Source organism: Colletotrichum higginsianum, chromosome 1, assembly GCF_001672515.1.
Source record: "Colletotrichum higginsianum IMI 349063 chromosome 1, whole genome shotgun sequence".
Taxonomy (NCBI): domain Eukaryota; kingdom Fungi; phylum Ascomycota; class Sordariomycetes; order Glomerellales; family Glomerellaceae; genus Colletotrichum; species Colletotrichum higginsianum.
In genome coordinates this window covers 5,402,084-5,421,964 of record NC_030954.1, presented here as the reverse complement: position 1 = coordinate 5,421,964, position 19,881 = coordinate 5,402,084, and the positions used below count along the sequence as shown (strand labels likewise).

The window sequence follows — 19,881 nt, the reverse complement described above, 5'->3', positions numbered from 1 at the left end:
TTATCGCGTCGTCACTCTGTCCATGTTTCCATCGATTTCCAGCAATGTGGCCGACTCAAGCGGGGAACGGCGACACGCAGCAGCCTCCGTTCCTTAAACACTATGTTCATCATGGCCAACCTTCAAGCTTCAACCAGGCCGGCTCAAGTACCAACGGATCGACATTCGAGACGGGTTCTCGGAATGGATCCAGTTTATCTACAGATATCCCGGAAGATCCAACGCCGAGAGGACGGAGCGCCGAGCCTACGTTAAGAGCTTCCGAAGCTCTATCCGCGCCCTTGATAAATACATCAAATGAGGGTGACACAAACGTCAAACCCCATCGAAGCATCAGAACTGAAGATACGAGTCGTCAGGCAGTAGGAAACTCGGGTTCACAACAAATGCCGGCTGTTTCCAAACCAAAGGCTGTCGACAACACTCCAGAGCATTCAAGCCTTGAGAACCGGACGAACCTCAGTCTTCAGGACTTCAATAGAGCTATCAGAGAGGCCTCCCAGATTAAAGAAGCTGACCCAGAAAGGGCTGCCGAGTTGATCCTGGACGCGATGTTGTGGGACGTCGTCAAGAAACTCCCCCGCGACGACCCTGGCGTCGTAGTAGCGTGGCACCATCTCGGGGAGTGCTTCTTCCTCATGGAGAACTATGGTGAAGCCGAGAGATTTTACCGACAGGTTTTTCAAGCTCGGAGATCCCAGAAGTCCCCCAATTCTTCGATGATTCTGCGGGCCCGACAGGATCTAACGGCCTCGCTCATCGAGATCGCCAAAGAAGAGGAGACACGAGATGTTGCGAGATCCGAGAAGCTCTACTTCGAGGCACTGGGCTTCGCCGTGGAGAGCATGAATGAAGAAGCCAACGACAAACGAGGCGAGGACATTGATGATGTCCTTCATTGCACTAAAGCCTTGCTGAAAAACCAAGACCGAAAGCCCTTGGAGCTTGCCGAGCTGAATCGGACTCGTTTCCAGGCGTTCGTCCAAATCGACGACGACATGGAAGACGAGGAACTACTTGACATGCAATACCACGGGATTGTGGCAACTAAACACTTCACCGTGGAGCTGGAGGATCGAAAGAGCGGGTACGAGGTTTACGACACTCTTCAGTCTCGGATACGGGAGTATGGCGCCGAGGATCCCGATCAGTCCGAAACGGCAGTGTGCATAGGAGAAGAAGTCGAAGACGAGTGGAGGAAAGCCACAGGGCTTCTGGCTCGTAAGAGATGGAGACGGTGCCTGGAACAGGTGCGCGCTGAAGTGAGGAGGGATGTCCTACCACGAAAGAAGCAGATTCGGGACAAGTGGCATCTCATTTGCCGCAGACTAATGGCCAAGCAAAAATGGCAGAGGGTGTTGTCAGAAGCCAGGAAGACGGCCAGGTGGAACATCACTTGCCGCAGGAGGCTGGTTATGGACCAGTGGAACTCATTGGTCCAAGAGGCTTTGCAGAGGAAGAGGGACGAAGAGGAAAACAGGAAGAAGGAGGAGCTTAAAAAGTTAGAAGAGGAAGAGAAAAAGAGGAAGATAGAGGAAGACCAAAAGAGGAAGAGGGATGAAGAGCAGAAGGCACTAGAACAAGAAGAGGAAAGGAGGAAAAGGGAGATTGAAGAGAAGCGGATGGCGGAGGAGGAGGAGAGGAGGAGGTATGAGGAGAAGGTGAGACTAGAAGAGGAAGAGGAAAAGAGAAGAGATGAGGAAAATCGTCTCAAAAGGTTGGACGAAGAGAGAGAACAGAAAATGAGGGAGAAGGAATTTGAAGATAGGCAAAGAGAGGAGGAGGAGCATGCAAAACAGAGCGCAAGGGAGGCGGAAGAAGAAGAGGCTATGAAGAGGGAGATAAATATGCTGCAAGATCTCGAGATTCAGCAAGGGATCAGCAGAACGGACACAGGATATTCGGAGTGGTCAGAACCTGGTGCGTATCCAACGTCTTCAGGGGCATTTGGAGTATATTGTTGGGGCGATGATGAAGCTGACAAAACTCACAACTGCAGAAACACCAATGCATTTAGATACAGAGCCCGCCTTTTTCGATTCGGAGAGTATCCTTAGCAGCATACAGTAAGTTGGCCTTCGTTCGAAAGTGATGGTTATTGTTTCACCGTGGTTAACGATGACTTGTAGGAACAGCGAGAAGTGGATGAAGGACTTCATCAGGTCTCGCAACACGATTCTCAGTCCTCAGCATGACAAAAACATGGAACGAGTCAGGGTTACCATCATCGATACCGGCCTCGACAGAACCCATCCGTTCGTCATCAAGCGACGATGGCAAGATTCCAGGCAAGCAGCAAACAAAAAGGTTGCTCTCTTTCAGGACTTCGTGACGGAGAACCCCAGCACCGAAGCAATCGACGAGGACGGGCATGGCACTTTTATCGCTGGAATCGTGCTTCAACTCGCACCACTCGTTGAGCTCTCCATAGCTCGAGTGGCCACGACCCGGGCCTCCCTGATGAAGGACCCCGACGCGGAGGGGAAAGTGACAAAGGTAAGTGGCTGACACCGAGACTGGTGCCCTTTGCAAACGAATGTGTCTACAGGAGGCACCGGCTAACAAGTTACTAGGCAATCATCCATGCCATCACGGAATGGGACACAGACATCATCTCAATGTCGTTTGGGTTCCGGACGTACAAAACCCAAGAATTCCGAGCAGCAATCGGCAGGGCCAACTGGGAAAACAAGATTCTCTTCGCGGCCGCGGGCAACTTTGGGAACTCAAAAGCCAACGTTTCTTTCCCGGCTCGGTTCCCGGGAGTCTTCAAGATCTTCGCGACCGACCACCAGGGTGGGAAGTGTTCCTTCAGCCCGAGCCCAGACCTCGAAAAGAGCTACTGCTTCAGCATCCTGGGCCACGACGTCGTGTCTATCTGGCCCGAGGCCATGAGGGACAAAGACGGGGAGACGCCGCTGAAGGTGGTGGACAAGAAGAAGTCCCCCGGGCTCTGGGTCGCCATGTCGGGGACCTCGTTCGCGACGCCCATCGCCGCGTCGGTCGTCGCCATCCTGTACCAGTTCTACGACGCGAACAAGGCCGAGATCAACCTCGAGCCGGGGCTGGACTTCAAGACGGTCGACGCCGTCCGGGCCATACTCTTGAAGATGAGCATGGCGCCCACCGCCGACCAGCACAACTACCTCAACCCTTGGGTGGGCCGGGACAACTACTTCAATTTCAGCGGTGAAGAGAAGAACGGTTCTGTTTCCTTTTTCGCTCAGATGCTGAGGCTTTGCTTAGGTGCTTGGGTCAAGTAGATTCCAGTGTCTCTCATAGTGAATCAAGTGTTGTTTTCGAAAACAGGTTAGCAAATGAGAAACAAGTAATGTACCTGCATAGCGAGTGGGCCAATATAGCGAGTAGGCTACCTTTCCTCCTTTCTACCTCTTTAACCTTTATACTAACTTTCCTCTACGTACAACTATGCAAACTACCTTAATTAAAAGTTGCATTATTCTTACCCTCTAGGCTATTAAAAAAAACTTAAAAATGTCTGTACAAAAAGTAGCCTAAATCTTTAAGGTCCCTTAAACTATACTCTAATACTAATGCACTAAATGTATTATACAATTTAAAAAATAATTAAATTTAATAAAGATAATTATAACTAAAGAGGAAGTAATTCTTAAATAAGTTATTAATTTAATTAATTAAGAGTTCCCTCTATAATAAGAAGATATATAAGAAATAGCTAATTAATTCCTAAATGCACATAATAGAATATATATAGGACTCTAATAAGTAGAGAACTTTGTATAATACATTCCTAAATTAAAAATGCAATTTTAATATTAAATTAACTATTAGAGGGCTTTAATTAAGAATTCTACAATTATATAAGGCTAATTTATACTTATATAAAATATAATTATAAAGTATAGAATACTTAATAATAATATTTATAATTTTAATAAGACTAAATTCCTAATAGGAATACTATTGTATGTAAAAGTTATTATAATATTTAACTATAAAGGAAAGCCTTATATAAAGTAGCTTAGTAATTAGGAATAAGTTTCTATTATTTAGAGTGTATATATAAATAGCTAAATAATACTTCTATATATTATTATAAAGGGTAAATATTACCTCTTCTCCTAGTATACTAATAGTTTATTCCTAGCTATATATTGTATTTATTTAAGTAAAAATAAATAGATAATAAATAATATTAGTCTAAATTAGCTAAAGTACTTTAATTAGTATATAAAGTCCTATATAAAGAATTCTTATTACCTCTTAATTCTTAATAATTATAATAGCTAACGTAGTTCACAAGTGAATGAATCACACAAGTGAGTGAATCACTTTTCTAGCACCCGTACGACAAAGTGTAAGAGAAATTAACCATAACACCTTAAATTAATTCAAACTATTTAGAATCCTCTTCTTCAGAGGTAGATTCAACTTTCTGACATGTGCGAGCATTATGTCCAGTCTCTCCGCAGATGCCACATCGTCGCGCGCGCGTTTCTGTCCTCCTCGCACGACCACTACTTTGACCTGTTTCTACCTGTAACTGCTCTGTTACATCAATTTGAGACTTTATATCTTTTGCCTGATTGATTGTAAGTGTTCCACCTTTCTGAAGCTGTTTTTTTTTCGTACGGCGACGGCGGCTCATACGCTCATTTGCCTCTTGATACTCAGTCATTTGTGCCTGCATCAAAACCTGGTTATGGGCTACCACCATAATTCCTTTCTTCAGCTGCTGCATATACCCAATAATTGACGTTGGGGAGCTATTCTGATGTCGTACGATGCGATTCGTAATAAAATCAGAATGTGAATCAAACTCAATTGGGTTGTTTGGCGTCTTTGGGACCCAAGCTGCTGGTAAGCCAGCAGAAGAACCTGGAGGTGATGGCGTACGAAGCTTCACATCTAGCTGTGAAATCACATATTCCGGATCGTACGGGACAAGGCCAGTTGCTCTAAAGCCTGCTTGAATGTTTGATGTTGTCATTGCCTTGTCGTACGCCTTATAAAAGGCTGGGAGGAAGTCTTCCTTTGCAATATGCGTAATGTGCACCCGCATAAGGACCTCGATTTCTTGGCTGTACGCCCGTTTTAAGGGACTAAAGCACCCAACATCAAGAGGCTGGAGCTTGTGCGATGAATGAGGGGGCATACAGAGCGTAATAATGTTCTGCTCCTTGCAGTATAGCTCAAAATCGACAGAATGGTGGCTTTCGTGGCCATCAAGGATGAGGAGGCGGTAAGCACCCTTCGTACGACTCCTTGTATGGAAATCAAAGTGCTTTACCCATTCTAGGCCTTTCTCATTTGTCGTCCAACCATTTTCTGTAAGTGTAATTACCCAGTCGGGTGGGAGGGGGCTGTCGCACGTCCAGGAGTCAAGATGGACCTTGCCTGCAAAGATGATGTACGGCGGGATAGAATAGCCGCACGACCCAATGCCCTGGATTACTGTAACCCATTCCTGATTCCCTTGTTGTGCTCCTCTTGGCTTGCCACGTCGTTCAGAGGCTGTAACAACCATTTCAGAGGACATCTTGCCCATCGCAAACCCAGTCTCATCGAAGTTATAGATATCGGTATCGTCTATCCCGTACTTCGCAATTGTGTTTTGTACGAGGGAAAACCACGCGCGATACGCGTCCGGATCTTCGCAGAGGACTCTCTGATAGTCGATTCTTCGATTAAAACGCGTCTGGAGCTCAGGTCGTCGTCGTACGAAGTTTGAGGCCCAGTTTGTTCCGACGCGTCGCGCGCCGCGGTCGCGAAGCAGTCGATCGGCCATTTCTCGAACAGCACTAAGGCGTGGCGAAAATGCTCGCGAATCCAGGTCAATAATGTATTGCACAATAGTCTCCTCTTCGTACGAGGTTAAATTCTGGCAGGGTGGTCGGATGTCGCGTCTGGCAGGTTGGCCGTGTTTTCGTCGCTGGAGGGTAGAGAATGACACATTATAGTGAGATGCAGCCTTTCGCACGCTTAATTTTGGGTTTGATTTGAGCGCATTAAGCGCTAGGACTAAATCGCTTTCGTTTGAATGTCGTACCATAGTTGTAGGTGGAGAAAATTAAAGGGAAAGGTAGGTCGTACAAAGTCTAGAAAAGTGATTCACTCACTTGTGTGATTCATTCACTTGTGAACTACGTTATAAATTAACTAACTTTAATAAATACTATAAGGAATAAAGTATTATTACTCTTTATATACCTCCTTACTTATTATACAAGCTCTAGCCTCTTAATATTAAGTACTTTAGCCTATTAAAGTACTTATATAGTAAGGAAATTAAGAAGATAATATAAATGCAAATTTTATATATTACTAAGAATAACTTCTTTCCTACTTTTAAAGTAGTATTCTTTACTTTCATAGGTAAAAATAATATATAAACTAATTTTAAATAGGTAAGCCTTATACTTTTTAATTCTAAAGTAGTTCTTTCTTATTTAAATTTTAAACTAAAAATACTAATACTATTAAACTTATAGTTAAGTAGTTAAGGCTCCTAGAATGCAAAAATACTAACTATAGTACTAGAGAGTATATAAAGTACTTCCTCTCTTAAAAAGAAAATTTAAATATATTAAAGTAGCTTACTAATACTAATATATAAAGTAATTAACTTTTAAGCTAAAAGTATTAGTAAATTAGCCTATAAGTTTACTATTATTAAAGTTAAGAATTATAAGTTTTATATAAGAATAGAAGTACTAAGTAAGTACTAGAGAGTAAAAAAGACCTAATTATATTTTAGAGAGTTATGTTACGACCCAACAAGCTACAGGTGACGCAGCCCCACCAGGCCAGGCAGGGCGCGGGCGGCACAGCATTTGTATGGACAAGAAACAAGGTCACACAGATGACTCCTCGGAACGGAAGAACTAGGGAAGGTCACGTGCAGATAAGAAGGACCGACGGACGATAAGCGGTCCACGCTAGGGACCGACATCCAGATCGTCGGTCCCAGGACGAGGACCGACTTTGAGATGTCGGTCCCAAGAACAACATTCAAGGATATAAGGACACTCATTCCGCATAGATAGATTACCTTCCATAGCTCTTCAGCAATCAACTTTGTGATTATCCCCTCGGATACTCTCGGCACCCTTCACTAGTGACACACGTTACAAGCCCCTTGTTGAGTATACGACTGATCACCGTATCCTCTGAAGACCTGATCCTTTCAGCACGACTTACAGCACTGTTCCCCAGCTTCGTTGCCTCAGCTTCTGCTAATAGACACTACCACGGAAAGCCGACCGTAACACTTTGATTGCTCCTGTTCAGTAAGTTGACCCTACGAAGCTAACGAACAGTACGACACGATGGCTTCTAAAGCAACCCCCGCGACTCCCGCTCCTGCCTCCAAGGGAAAAGCTCCCATGCCCCCCAAGACCCTGGACGAGGAAATGAAGGACGCCGAGTCCTCTGATAGCGATGACGACGCTACAGAGCTAGCCAAGCAGCTCAAGAAAACCCATCGAGACATGGCTCGTATGCAGGACGCATTCAACAGCAACGCAGCCGAAGTTACTAGACTCCAGCAAATGATCCAGCAGAATCCCGAGCGTGCCCAGCTCATGGCACTCCAACAGGAAGTTAATACTCTCCGTGCGGCAGCCAACATCATCACCACCCCGCACCACGACGGACGAGAGAAACTCCGACTTAACTCCCCCCAAGCTTTCGACGGAACCCCAGGACAACTCAAGGGATTCCTCACTCAAGTTCGAGCTTACCAACGATTCCACGGAATGAGTTTCAAAGATGAGGCTGAGAAGGTCATCCACGCGGCCTCCTTCTTGAAAGGACGAGCCCTCGCTTGGTTCGAACCTCACCTCACCGACTTCATGACCAACGAGTGGGACGGACTCAAATCCGAAACCCAACTCATCTTCCAAGGATACCACGGATTCGAAAAGGCACTCCTGTCCCTCTTTCAGGAACCTGACGAACAACGACAATACGAACGCGACCTTGCCAACCTCAAACAGAAAGGCGCAGCCACTCATTACGCTGCAGAGTTCAGACGCATCTGTGCCAGACTCGACTACACCGACGCTACCAAGATCTTCTTGTTCTATGAAGGACTCAAAGAAGATGTCAAAGATGAACTCTCCAAGCAAGACCGACCAGACGACTTCCTACAGTACGCGGAACTCGCTGTCAAGATTGACAACAGACTCTTTGAACGAAGAAAGGAGAAAAGCGAAAAACGAGCACCCGCCAACTCCGGAAGGAAGTACCAATGGCAACCCCAACGACAATCCCAACAGAACTACCCTCAGCGCAACGGACAAACCGAGCGCCCCAGAGGAAACAACTGGCAGAACAACCAGAATCGCAACAGCACTGCCTACGGGCACCACAGCGGCCCCATGGACCTCAGCATAGCCCAGAGAGACAACAAAACACGAGACTTCAAGTGCTACAACTGTGACAAACCAGGACACATGGCCAGAGAATGCCGGCAACCCAAGAAACAGCGATTCCAACCGGTACCCGAGAAGAGCCGACAAATCAACATTGCCAGCAAGGACATTCCCCACGCCTCGCTCTCATGGACCGCATGCTATGACGACAATTGCCTCACCCACCAAGACAGCAAAGAACAATCGGGATGGTATCCCAAGCCCCCTAGAACACTAGCCATGGCCAGGTCAGGATACGAAAAAACAGGGATATGCAAGACCCCTAACGAACACCAACGACAATGTGTCGATGTCCTCCGACAAGTCTGCGGAATCGCCAGCTACCAGAAGATTCCCGACGCAAGGAAAGGACTCATGAAGGACGACCCATCCAAAAAGAAAGAAACCCCTCGAGAACAACCAAGGACTCTCGCAATGATGCGACGAGGCCCCAACCAGAAGCTCACACGCAAAATTAACGAACAACTCGACGAGATGCTCCAGGAAGGACAACTTGAAGAAGTCAAGAGACCTATGCTTCAAGGCCTGATAGCACCAAACGGACAGATCGACATAACTGCACTCGACCAAGCTGCAGCTGCCGATCCCCGGGACCTACGAACATGGACCTCCAAGCAGAGGAAAGCGTATGAACACGCTGCAAGCGACCACCCGCAAGGGCCAGACAGCTTGGATTACGATTCAGAAGAAACACCCAGCTACAGAATCACGCCTAGCCAGTACTACGAAACCTACATCGCATCTAGCTCTGACGAAGAGAGCCCGGAACCCCCGAAGCGACCAGAATACCAGATCATCCACCCAGCGGACGACAATCAATCAGTCAAGTTCCACGGAACTGCATACAAAAAGAACCACCCACCTACGCCACTTGTGCCAGGAGACCACCCCCTACTCGATCCCAGCAACCGGAACCATCAAGACTTGTTCTGGGCCGAATGCCTGGACGACAACTGCAAAGACCACAAGAAAGGCAAGAAGAAGTTCTACTTCTACCCACGACGCTACACAGAAGAACCCATTCAGGATGTCTATCTACACAGACAACTCCCCTTCTGGACAATGCGACTCTATGAGGAAGGAAACATTGCGACCTTCGCTCCCGACCCCGAGTACCCTATGTCGTGCTACAACAACGACCAAGGATGGCAACAATGCAAACATGACGAATGCCTCATTCATTCCAAGGCAAAGGCAAGAGCCTGGAGGAAGGCACAGGAAAAGAAACAGCCAAAAAACTGAAGACGCCTACGAAAAAAGGGCAACGTACGGCGACAACCTATAAGACCCTATGTGCAACCTACGACGCAGCACATTTTGAACTGGACATCGAGATCCAAGGACGACGAACGCGCGCAGTCATCGACAGCGGCGCCCAAGGAGACTTCATATCGCCCAGACTGGTGAATGAACGAAAGATACCATGGCAGAAGAAAGAACGCCCGTACGCGTTACGGACGGTCGAAGGAGAACAAGTCGAGTACGGCGGCGGACTCATTGTTTTGGAGACAGTGCACCTCCCTTTGCAAGTTCATGGCCAGAAAGAAGAACTCCAATTCGACATCACAGAGATAGGAGACGCCGATGTCATCCTAGGAATCACATGGTTACGAAAGCACAACCCACGAATAGATTGGAGAACCGGCCAACTCCAATGGTCAGATTCAGTCACTGAGCAGCACTGCAAGAGCCAGGCCTCAAACGAATCTTCCAGAGCACCTCTTGACGACACAATACAACGAACACGGTACATCGCCTATCTCCGGGAGATACGGCCTTCCAAGACGGTAGCCCCGGCAGCATCCGATCAGGGATCAGATCCACTCCTAGCTATTCCAGAGGAGTACCGGAAGTACGACAAGCTGTTTGCCCCAGAATTGGAAACAGGCTTACCAGAACATGGACCTTACGATCACGAGATCCCTCTCATCGAAGGCTCCCACCCGAAGTTCCATCCGATATATGGACTCAACGAAACAGAACGCGAGGCACTCGACAAGTACCTCGACGAAAACCTCAAGAAAGGGTACATTAGACCCTCAGAATCGTCAGCAGGATACCCTATCCTGTTTGTGCCAAAGAAGAATGGCAAGCTACGACTATGCGTTGACTACCGACAGCTCAACAGCATCACGAAGAAAAATTGCTACCCGCTACCACTCATCTCAGAACTCCGAGATTTACTACACGGAGCAAACTGGTTCACGGCCCTCGACCTCAAAGGAGCCTACAATTTGATTAGAATGAAGGAAGGCGAAGAGTGGAAAACAGCGTTCCGAACACGCAAAGGACTCTTCGAGTACCTCGTCATGCCTTTCGGACTCACCAACGCACCCGCCACCTTTCAGACAATGATCAACCACGTCCTCAGCGAATTTATCGACATATTTGTTGTCGTCTACCTCGACGACATCCTCATCTTCTCACCTACCCTTGAGCTACACAAGGAACACGTACACAAAGTCCTTCAGAAGCTCCAAGACGCCAAGTTATTGGTAGAAGCGGAAAAATGCGAATTCCACAGCAAGAAAGTCGACTTTCTAGGATACACCATCACGCCAGGACAAATCGAGATGGAAGCGAAGAAAGTACAGGCAGTCAGGGACTGGCCTACCCCCCAAAACGTCAAAGACGTCCAGTCGTTTCTAGGATTCGTCAATTTTTATCGACGATTCCTCAAAGGTTACGCAGGAAATGTCAAGTGCATCCAAGACCTCACACGAAAAGACACCCCGTTTGAATGGACCAAAGAACGCAACGACGCATTCGAGCAAGTCAAACAACAGGTCAGCTCAGAACCTGTCACTCGAATCCCCGACCCAGACAAACCTTTTGAAGTCGAGACCGACGCCTCGGACTTCGCTATGGGCGGACAACTCGGACAACGCGACGAAGAAGGAAGACTACACCCTTGTGCCTTCTTCTCCAAAGCATTTCATGGACCAGAGTTGAACTACCAGATCCACGACAAAGAACTCATGGCAATCATCGAAGCATTCCATGAATGGAGACCACAACTATCTGGTACGAAACACGAAGTTCTCGTGTACACAGATCACAAAAACCTCGCACATTTCACAACATCCAAGAACCTGAACAAACGACAAGTCAGATGGTCAGAATTCCTTTCGGAATACAACTTCCGGATCATCTACAGGAAAGGAACCGACAACGGTAGAGCCGACGCTCTCAGCAGAAGGACGGATCACGAAGTTCCCGTCCCAGAGGAAACACAAGTCATCCTCAAAACAGACAAAAATGGAGACCTCATTCCAGCACAGAAGCTTCTTATGATCGCCAGACGAGTTATGGCTGGCACGACCAACAAAATGACGCATGACATGATCAGAGAGATTCATGGTGCCCGGATACATGGTCACCAAGGAGTTACCAAGACCTGGAAACGAATTCGACAACACCACGACCAACGAGTAACAAGACAAGACGTTGCAGACGCCATCCGGGATTGCGAACCCTGCAAGAAAAGCAAGAACAGTCCACACAAACCCTATGGACAAATTCAGCCACTACCAGTACCACCAGCAGCATGGCATTCGATCTCTTTAGACTTCATTGTCAAACTACCAAAGTCAAGGGAACCACTCACGAAGGTCTATTACGACAGCGTTCTGGTCATAGTGGACCGACTCACCAAATACGCCTACTTCATCCCATACCTGGAAGCAAGTACAGCAGAAGACCTTGCGTACACGTTCTTGAAATACATCATCAGCAACCACGGACTACCTAAAGAAATTGTGTCAGACAGAGACAAGCTGTTTACTTCGAAGTTTTGGAAATCTCTGATTTCGCAACTTGGTGCAGACCACAAACTGTCTACCTCTTTCCACCCGCAGACCGATGGTCAGACCGAACGAATCAACCAGATACTCGAACAGTATCTACGATGCTATGTCAACTACGACCAAGACAACTGGGTACCACTGTTACCTACAGCTCAGTTCGCCTACAACAGCGCAGTTGGAGAAAGCACTCTCCACTCCCCATTCTACCTAAACTACGGATTCGAACCCACCGCACACGGAGAACCACGCGAAGGACCACGGGCCCTGAAGGCCGTGGCCGATATCAACAAGATGCGTGAAATCCAGACAAACGTCTCCCAAGATTTAGAACTCGTCAGAGAACGAATGAAAAAATACGCCAACACTTCAAGGATTGGAGGACCATCCTTCGAAGAGGGAGATAGCGCCTACCTCATACGACGAAACATCAAAACCAAACGGCCTAGCGACAAGTTGGACTACAAAAAACTCGGACCTTTTGAAATCCTCAAAAAAGTCTCGCCAGTCAACTACAAGCTAAAACTACCCGACACGATGAAAATCCACCCAGTCTTTCACATCGCACTCCTTGAACCAGCGCCACGCGGATCACACACCGAAGACTGCATCATCGTAGAACCCAACGAACCAGAATACGAAGTCGAACGAATCATCGACCACAGGAACGAAGATGGTCATGACGAATATCTCATTAAATGGAAAGGCTACGGACACGAAGACAACTCATGGGAACCAGTCAAGAACCTCCAGCACGCCCCGCGACTGCTTCAGGAATATCACGACCTCCGGACTCCTCCTCCACCACCAACGGCCCCAAGCCCGAGAAATCATCACCAAGCCCGAACGAGGACCAATCCACGTCATTAGAAACCCCCATGAATTGCAGCTCCTCCACCACTCCACGCTCGTGAGCACCCAGTGCTGACTCCAGGGCATCCGACTCATCAATCTCCTTCATACCCCTGCGGAAAGTCTCGGCTTGACGATCACGAACCAGTTTCCGAGTTTTCCGAATCCTCGCCAGACGACCCGCCGCCGTTGCCATCAAGGATTGCAAACGAGCAAGCTCCTCATGAAGCTTCAAGAGCTCTTCACCAGCTTTTTCCTCCTTTTCATCCCACTCTCGTTGCTGAGCATTCAACCGTTGGACTACAACCAGTTAGCAAACAAAAATCTACACGAGTAAGGCTACTCACGAGTGGACGCCACCAAGACGCCATCACAAGGCTTCTTCGCCTCGACACAGGCCCGACAGCGAGAAGAGCCCTCACTAAAACGACAAGACGCCTGTGCGCGAAAACAGCGAGTGCAAGGCATGTCGGCAACAATAGAACGAGCGTCAAAAAACTCTAGAAGCGCGAGACGTTCACGATCTTTGATCTCTGTCTTTTGAGACTTAGATTTCGATTTCGATTTTTCGACGCGACCTGACATGGTGTCAGCATCATGAGAAATCAGGAAGCAAGTTGACGACTCCCCAACCTGGGAGACACCACCTACTTATGTGGTCTTGAGGACAAGACCTTTGGAGAGGAGACCTGATGTTACGACCCAACAAGCTACAGGTGACGCAGCCCCACCAGGCCAGGCAGGGCGCGGGCGGCACAGCATTTGTATGGACAAGAAACAAGGTCACACAGATGACTCCTCGGAACGGAAGAACTAGGGAAGGTCACGTGCAGATAAGAAGGACCGACGGACGATAAGCGGTCCACGCTAGGGACCGACATCCAGATCGTCGGTCCCAGGACGAGGACCGACTTTGAGATGTCGGTCCCAAGAACAACATTCAAGGATATAAGGACACTCATTCCGCATAGATAGATTACCTTCCATAGCTCTTCAGCAATCAACTTTGTGATTATCCCCTCGGATACTCTCGGCACCCTTCACTAGTGACACACGTTACAAGCCCCTTGTTGAGTATACGACTGATCACCGTATCCTCTGAAGACCTGATCCTTTCAGCACGACTTACAGCACTGTTCCCCAGCTTCGTTGCCTCAGCTTCTGCTAATAGACACTACCACGGAAAGCCGACCGTAACAAGTTACTTAATACTACTAAAGTAGAGGTAATATAAGTAGAAAAGAGTAGTATTAGTACTAGAGGAGAAATTAACCTTTAGAAGGAGGATTATATAGAAGGTACTAAACTATATGTAAGGTAATATAGTAATTATAGGAAGCCTAAATATAATATACAAACTTATAAAGTAGTTTAGAATAGTAATAAAGAAGAGGGTAATATGTAGTTTTAATTAATTTTGTATATTATAGTTTAATTAACTTGTATAGAAGGTAGAAGAGTAGAGGAAAGTAGCCTACTCACTATGTTAGCCCACTCGCTATGCAGGTACGTTAACCTACACAGTGTTATTTATCCAAGTCCAAGTTTGGAAAGCTGCACGAGGGGCTTCGCTTAAGTATTATGTAGATATTAGACATCTCTTTCGGCGGTACTATCATGCAACTATGACAAGGCACTCGCCACTATCGAACTCGTCGAGGCCGTCGTTCTTCTCGTCTCGAGCAGGGAGAGAGTCTCCAAAGTCCTCCTTCTCAACCAAGACCTTGTCGATTTCATCAACATCAACAACGACCTCTTCCGGCACCTCTTCGTCGCTCTCTTCATCGGAGCTCGTGTCACTACCGCCTCCCCCAGCACCGTGCCCGTGCAGTTCGGCCCCGGAAACATCGTTCCCCAGCAGGGACGTGTTGCTGCTGAAGTTGACGTGAACCTTGCGCAGTCTGTAAGCGAACACGAAATCGTCGTCCGGCGTGCTGCTCTCGACGAAACTGCTGGACCGGTCCAGCCCGCCCTGTACGCCGGTCGTGACCACGCCCCCGGTCCCGGGGTCCGCGCCCAGCTTCACGGCACCGCCCGTCGTCTTGGTCGCCCCGGACGAGACCTGGCCGGGCCTCCTCGCAATCTTGACGCCCGTGACCATGTACAAGACCTTCTTGCTGAGGACCATCTTCTTGAAGAACCCCTCGCGCGTGAGACGCTTTTGCACCGCCGCCTTCTGCACGCTGGACGTGACGTAGTCGGATTCCTTGTCCGATCCCAGCTCGAGAAATGCCGTCTCGAGCTGGGCCGCGCTCCACGACTGCGTGAACTCGTTGGACGCGTGGGCCGAGGCCTCTGCCGTGATCACGGCCAGGAACTGCGCAAAGACGCCGAGTTCGCCGGCCGCCCCCTTGGATTTGTCCAGGGACCAGTCGTTCTTGAGGGAGACGTGAACGGCGTCTGCAGGGAGGGGCCTGATGGGAGGCGCTATGCGGCGGTAGGGCGTGTGAGGGTCCTCGATGAGCTGGCCGAGTTGGATCAGGCCATCGGGCTTGTAGTCTGTGCTACGGAGGATGAAGTACGTCTTGCGCTCGGGGTTCTTTTTATTCATCGGCATCTTGGGCTACGCTTCATATGTGTGTGAGACGACACAGAAAGAGAGGTCTGGAAGGGCCAGCCTCGATGCGCCTCCAGTGACTTGTTTTAAAATGGGCATCACTGTATGCGCCTTGAGTTTCTCACTGTGTCTGGTAGACGTGAACGAGGAGCCCGTTTGGGTGCGTCGAGAGCTGCATGTAAGACCGCGCGTGCCCACCCCTCAATCTTCAACCCTGCACATCAAGTCGGTCATCCCGCGTCAGTCTGATTGGTTGCTTCGTCGTCGCTAGAGGTGACCGAAGTGGGCGAGTAGGAAATGTGTCACTGGATAGGAGACCGCTGTGTGGCGGGGAGATTCAACGAGGAAACCTGTGCTGCTTGACCCTCGGGTTTCTCTGGACATAGTTGTCGGGGGTTTTCCAAAATAGGAGTAGCAATAATGAGTTAAATCATGCCACGATTTTCAGGCTGCACAATTCCAGACTCGCTGCTGGCACGACACCCTCAAAGATGCTGGTTCGCGATGTTAATCATGAATCAGTCGGGATGCCCTGCATGTTGCAGGTCGAAGGAGCCTGACTGGGCCAAGCAATTTTTGCAGGTTTTAGTCACGAATGTGATCATCATGTGGCCAAAAAGTCGAGACTCCTTGATACGCAGAAGCTAAACATAAATGCAGCAAAGGTGAATCCATAGGCTCTTTTCCATGTGTTATAGCTGTAACGGGCAACAAACCCACAACTGAATGTATGTAGCAGGAAATAGCCTCACAGGTCGTCATGGGCAAGGACTTACTCCGGTCTATGTAGCCCCTAGCATGGTCCACAATGAAGCACAAACAGTCGAGTGAAGTGCTACAGCATCGCGAAGGTAGGCGTATCTTGACTGATGTCTTGAACAGCATGCCGTTTCTTATGAAGCCGGTAAGGAAGGGAAGATGCCGGCTGCAAATCTGCTAGTCCCGCGGCCCCTGCGTCTTTCGCGCCGTCCCGGACCCCGCCGGCAAGCCGGGTATCGTCACACTAGACGGGACGAAGACTGATCCGCGGCAAGGGATGACACCCGACCCGAAAGGGGGTAACCCAGCGAGGCATTTAGTCTCTGTCACATCATCTTGATCCAAGACATCAGCTGGGTCAGGCAGGTGTGCAAACGATGGGAGGGCTGTTGTGAACATTAGTTTCTCTATTACTCTTGTCTGCCCCCCTCTCGGACATCACGACACTGTGTCTACGACGCCGATTTTGTTATATGTCGTGCCGCCGATCCACTCCCATTCCACAATCTCGACCTTTCCACTGCTCCTCTGCACGAGGCCGTACACCCGGCCGGCCAGGTTGGCGGCAATCTTGACGGGCCTGTCGTCGCCCGCCATGGTGGAAACCTCACCCTTGTTCGACCACTCCCCCTCGGCGTACGTCGTCAGCACCGGCGCCTTGGTCGTCTGCGCCGCCAGCACGTGCATGACGAGGTTGGTGCCGTTGTACCCGCTCGAGAAGGCCGCGATGGTGGCGTTGGTCTCCACCGTCGTGGGCAGCGTCGCGTTGTTCCAGTCGTTGTCGTTGGTCAGCGTCAGCTGGGTGAGCGAGCCGGACTCGGTGGCGTAGAAGAGGCACATGCTCTTGGCCGACTCCTTGGTGTAGACGGGGATCAGGGACAGGCCGGTGCCCTCGGCGGGCTTGCCGAAGTCGGTCGAGATGCCCACGGCCACCCAGTCCGTCTTGCCGCCGGTGCGGCGGAGCACGCGGAGGGTGCTGCCCGAGTCCTGGTAGATGACCAGGTTCGAGAGGTATGAGTCGGGGGTGTAGATGCCGTTGGAGAGCAGCTGGGACCTGGGGTTCGCGGTGAAGGTGTCCGACACGCCGGACTTGTCCCAGGTCATGCTGTAGACGGGGTTGGCGTTGATCTGGCCGGCGACTTGGTTGTCGTCGTTCAGGTAGTAGATTCGGACGTCGCGAGTCTGTACGAGGGTCTCGGTTAGATCACACGATGATACACAGGCGGTGCCTGTAAAATACCGCGAGGGGCGACTCACCTTGTTGCTTTGCCAGAACAAACTGTTGCTGATGGGCGTGCCCTCCTTGACGTTGCTCTCCCTGTTTGCGACGGCCGTGGACCAGACCTTTGTGCTCTCGTTCCACGAGCTCATCATCAGGTTCTTGGAGCGAAGCTGGTAGAACACCAGATGGTTGGCGTGGCCATAGGCATCGGTGAAGTTGACGGCGCCGAGGTTCGTGCTGGGGAGGATGTCCATGTCGCTCGTCGTCGTCGAGTTGTTGGCATCACCGCTGCTGTCGCCGCTGCTATCGCCGCTGCTATCACCACTCCCGCTGCCGCTCCCGCTTCCACCGCTACTGCTACTGCTGCCGCTGCCGCTGCCGCTCGATCCGCCTGATGAGCTGCTCGACTGCTGCGAGCTCTTCTGCGCGGACATTGCTGCGCCGACGCCTCCTCCGACTGCGGCACCGATGACGATGAGGAGCGCCACGGCCAGGACGATCCAGAACACCTTCTTCCGCATGCCGCATATTGTGCCGCTGGCGGGAGCCTCCTTTTTCTCATCCAGTCCCTCCGTGACGACCTCGAGCGAGTTCTGGTCTTTCGGCGCGTAGTAACCGTACGAGGTCTCGTTTTGGTATAAGGTGTTTTCGTATGGCGTCGTCGCCGCCGTCCCCGTCGCCGCTGCGGGACTGCCGCCGACATCCGCCGGGTGGACGGCCTGCATCATCGAGTAGTCATGGTTGTACTGGTGCGCGACTTGCGGGAGGTCGCCGTCGCGGTTGTGGACTTCGGGGAGGTTGTTCTGGTCGGCGACTCGAAACTTGGTCACGTCGTCGGCGCCCCATCCTCCTCCGCCTTGGCCGGATCTGCCGTCGATCTCGAGGCCGCCGTAGTACTCCTGGGCGGCATTGTTGTTGCTGCTGCTGCTGCTGTAGTTCGGCGTCGTCATGTTGAGCTGCTCATAGTCGGGTCACTGACCGAAGCCCGTCCCAATACCGACATAAGGAGAGCAAAGAGAAGCTGAGACTTATGGGGAAAAGGGCTGAATGAAGACATGAAGAGACTGGAGGAGGAGGGGAATCCTGAACGTTATGGGGAACAAGATTGCTAGGTTGCAGCGGCCGACGGCTAGGAGCTGTGGATTTTCTTCTCGCGGCCCCCCCTTCGCTCAGGATCACGGGCTCACTGGCGCCAAGGACCCGGCAAGGGAGATGAAGGATTCCGATCCCTGCAGAAAGGATGCTCGCTCATTTCTCAGTCGGGAAAAGCGCTGACGGGGCCCCATCATGAAAATGGATCTGGAACCCGCGAATGGCTTCCCCGTTGGCGGGCGCTTGTCGGGAGAATGAGACGCTGTTAACGCTGCAGCCTGAAGGGGGCCCTGTCTGTAGGATGTAGAAATCCAACGAGGAGCGCCAACGTACAGCCTGCCAAGGAGGTCTGGACTGGAGACGCGGTTCCTTCTTCTCCAGCTCGATCCCATTCTTGTATTATTCATCTGGGAGTGGTCTGTCTGTCTGCCTTTCAGAGATGCCTAAACCCAGGATCCTGAAGCCGTTGCCTTCGGTGAGCGGCGGCCTGGGATTCGAGGTAATCACCAACGTTGAACCAATCAAGGGATTCTTAGACGCCACGGATGTATCGCGGAAAGGGTTGCGGTTTAAGGAGCATTGAAGTTTCAGCCGATCCTTTGAACGCAGCCTGTGATTCTTGATTCGATAACGGACCTCTCTCTCTCTACCAACTCTTCTCGTATACCCCTGCTTTTTCAATGGAGACCTGCAGCTTTCCCCCTGGTCTTTGGATCTCATGCCGGAAATAGCCCCGTCACGACAACCACAACGGAGCCAGATGCAGATGTGATTTCAAACCAAGACCTTTCAATTGAGACATGGCAGGTCGCAGTTGATCAAGCGAGGTCTAACCGCGTGAGCTAGGTCATTTTCCACTGCTTTGTGTGCGAGTCTGGTGCAATTCAATGCCATGATCAACCGTCCCAGCCGGTATATTCAGGTCAGCCCGCTCGCTATAGTGTCTTGATCAACGAATGCGCCTTCGTTAACGACCCCGGCGGAGTAACGGGCCCTCGAGGAATGACGCAAACTCGCTCGCGAGACGAACACATAAGCGCTCTTTTTTGTGCTATTGCCAGCTGCAACTTCCAGAGCATCAGTGAGTCTTTGGTCTAGAGTTCTTGTCCAGTCATCACGAAAAGAGGAAACCCTACGGCGTACGTGGCAGCAACAACGTTGAACGAGAGTCCAACAGGA

General features: G+C 50.0%; 3 protein-coding genes across 3 annotated transcripts; 1 reads left to right on the top strand and 2 right to left on the bottom strand.

Moving 5' to 3' along the window:
• Positions 1 to 386: 386 nt before the first annotated feature.
• CH63R_01596 (Thermostable alkaline protease) lies at positions 387 to 3,263 on the top strand (the record flags this gene model as incomplete). Its single annotated transcript, XM_018296571.1, has 4 exons — positions 387 to 1,920; positions 2,018 to 2,066; positions 2,130 to 2,496; positions 2,574 to 3,263. The coding sequence occupies 4 exons, from the start codon at positions 387 to 389 to the stop codon at positions 3,261 to 3,263; spliced, it is 2,640 nt and encodes an 879-aa protein (XP_018164933.1).
• An 11,424-nt stretch (positions 3,264 to 14,687) lies between these two features.
• CH63R_01595 (uncharacterized protein) lies at positions 14,688 to 15,629 on the bottom strand (the record flags this gene model as incomplete). The annotated part of the gene is made up of 1 exon (XM_018296570.1): positions 14,688 to 15,629. The coding sequence occupies one exon, from the start codon at positions 15,627 to 15,629 to the stop codon at positions 14,688 to 14,690; it is 942 nt and encodes a 313-aa protein (XP_018164932.1).
• Positions 15,630 to 16,826: 1,197 nt separating this feature from the next.
• CH63R_01594 (uncharacterized protein) lies at positions 16,827 to 18,560 on the bottom strand (the record flags this gene model as incomplete). The annotated part of the gene is made up of 2 exons (XM_018296569.1): positions 16,827 to 17,570; positions 17,646 to 18,560. 2 exons carry the CDS (start codon positions 18,558 to 18,560, stop codon positions 16,827 to 16,829), a joined length of 1,659 nt encoding a protein of 552 aa, XP_018164931.1.
• Between the last annotated feature and the right edge of the window lie 1,321 nt (positions 18,561 to 19,881).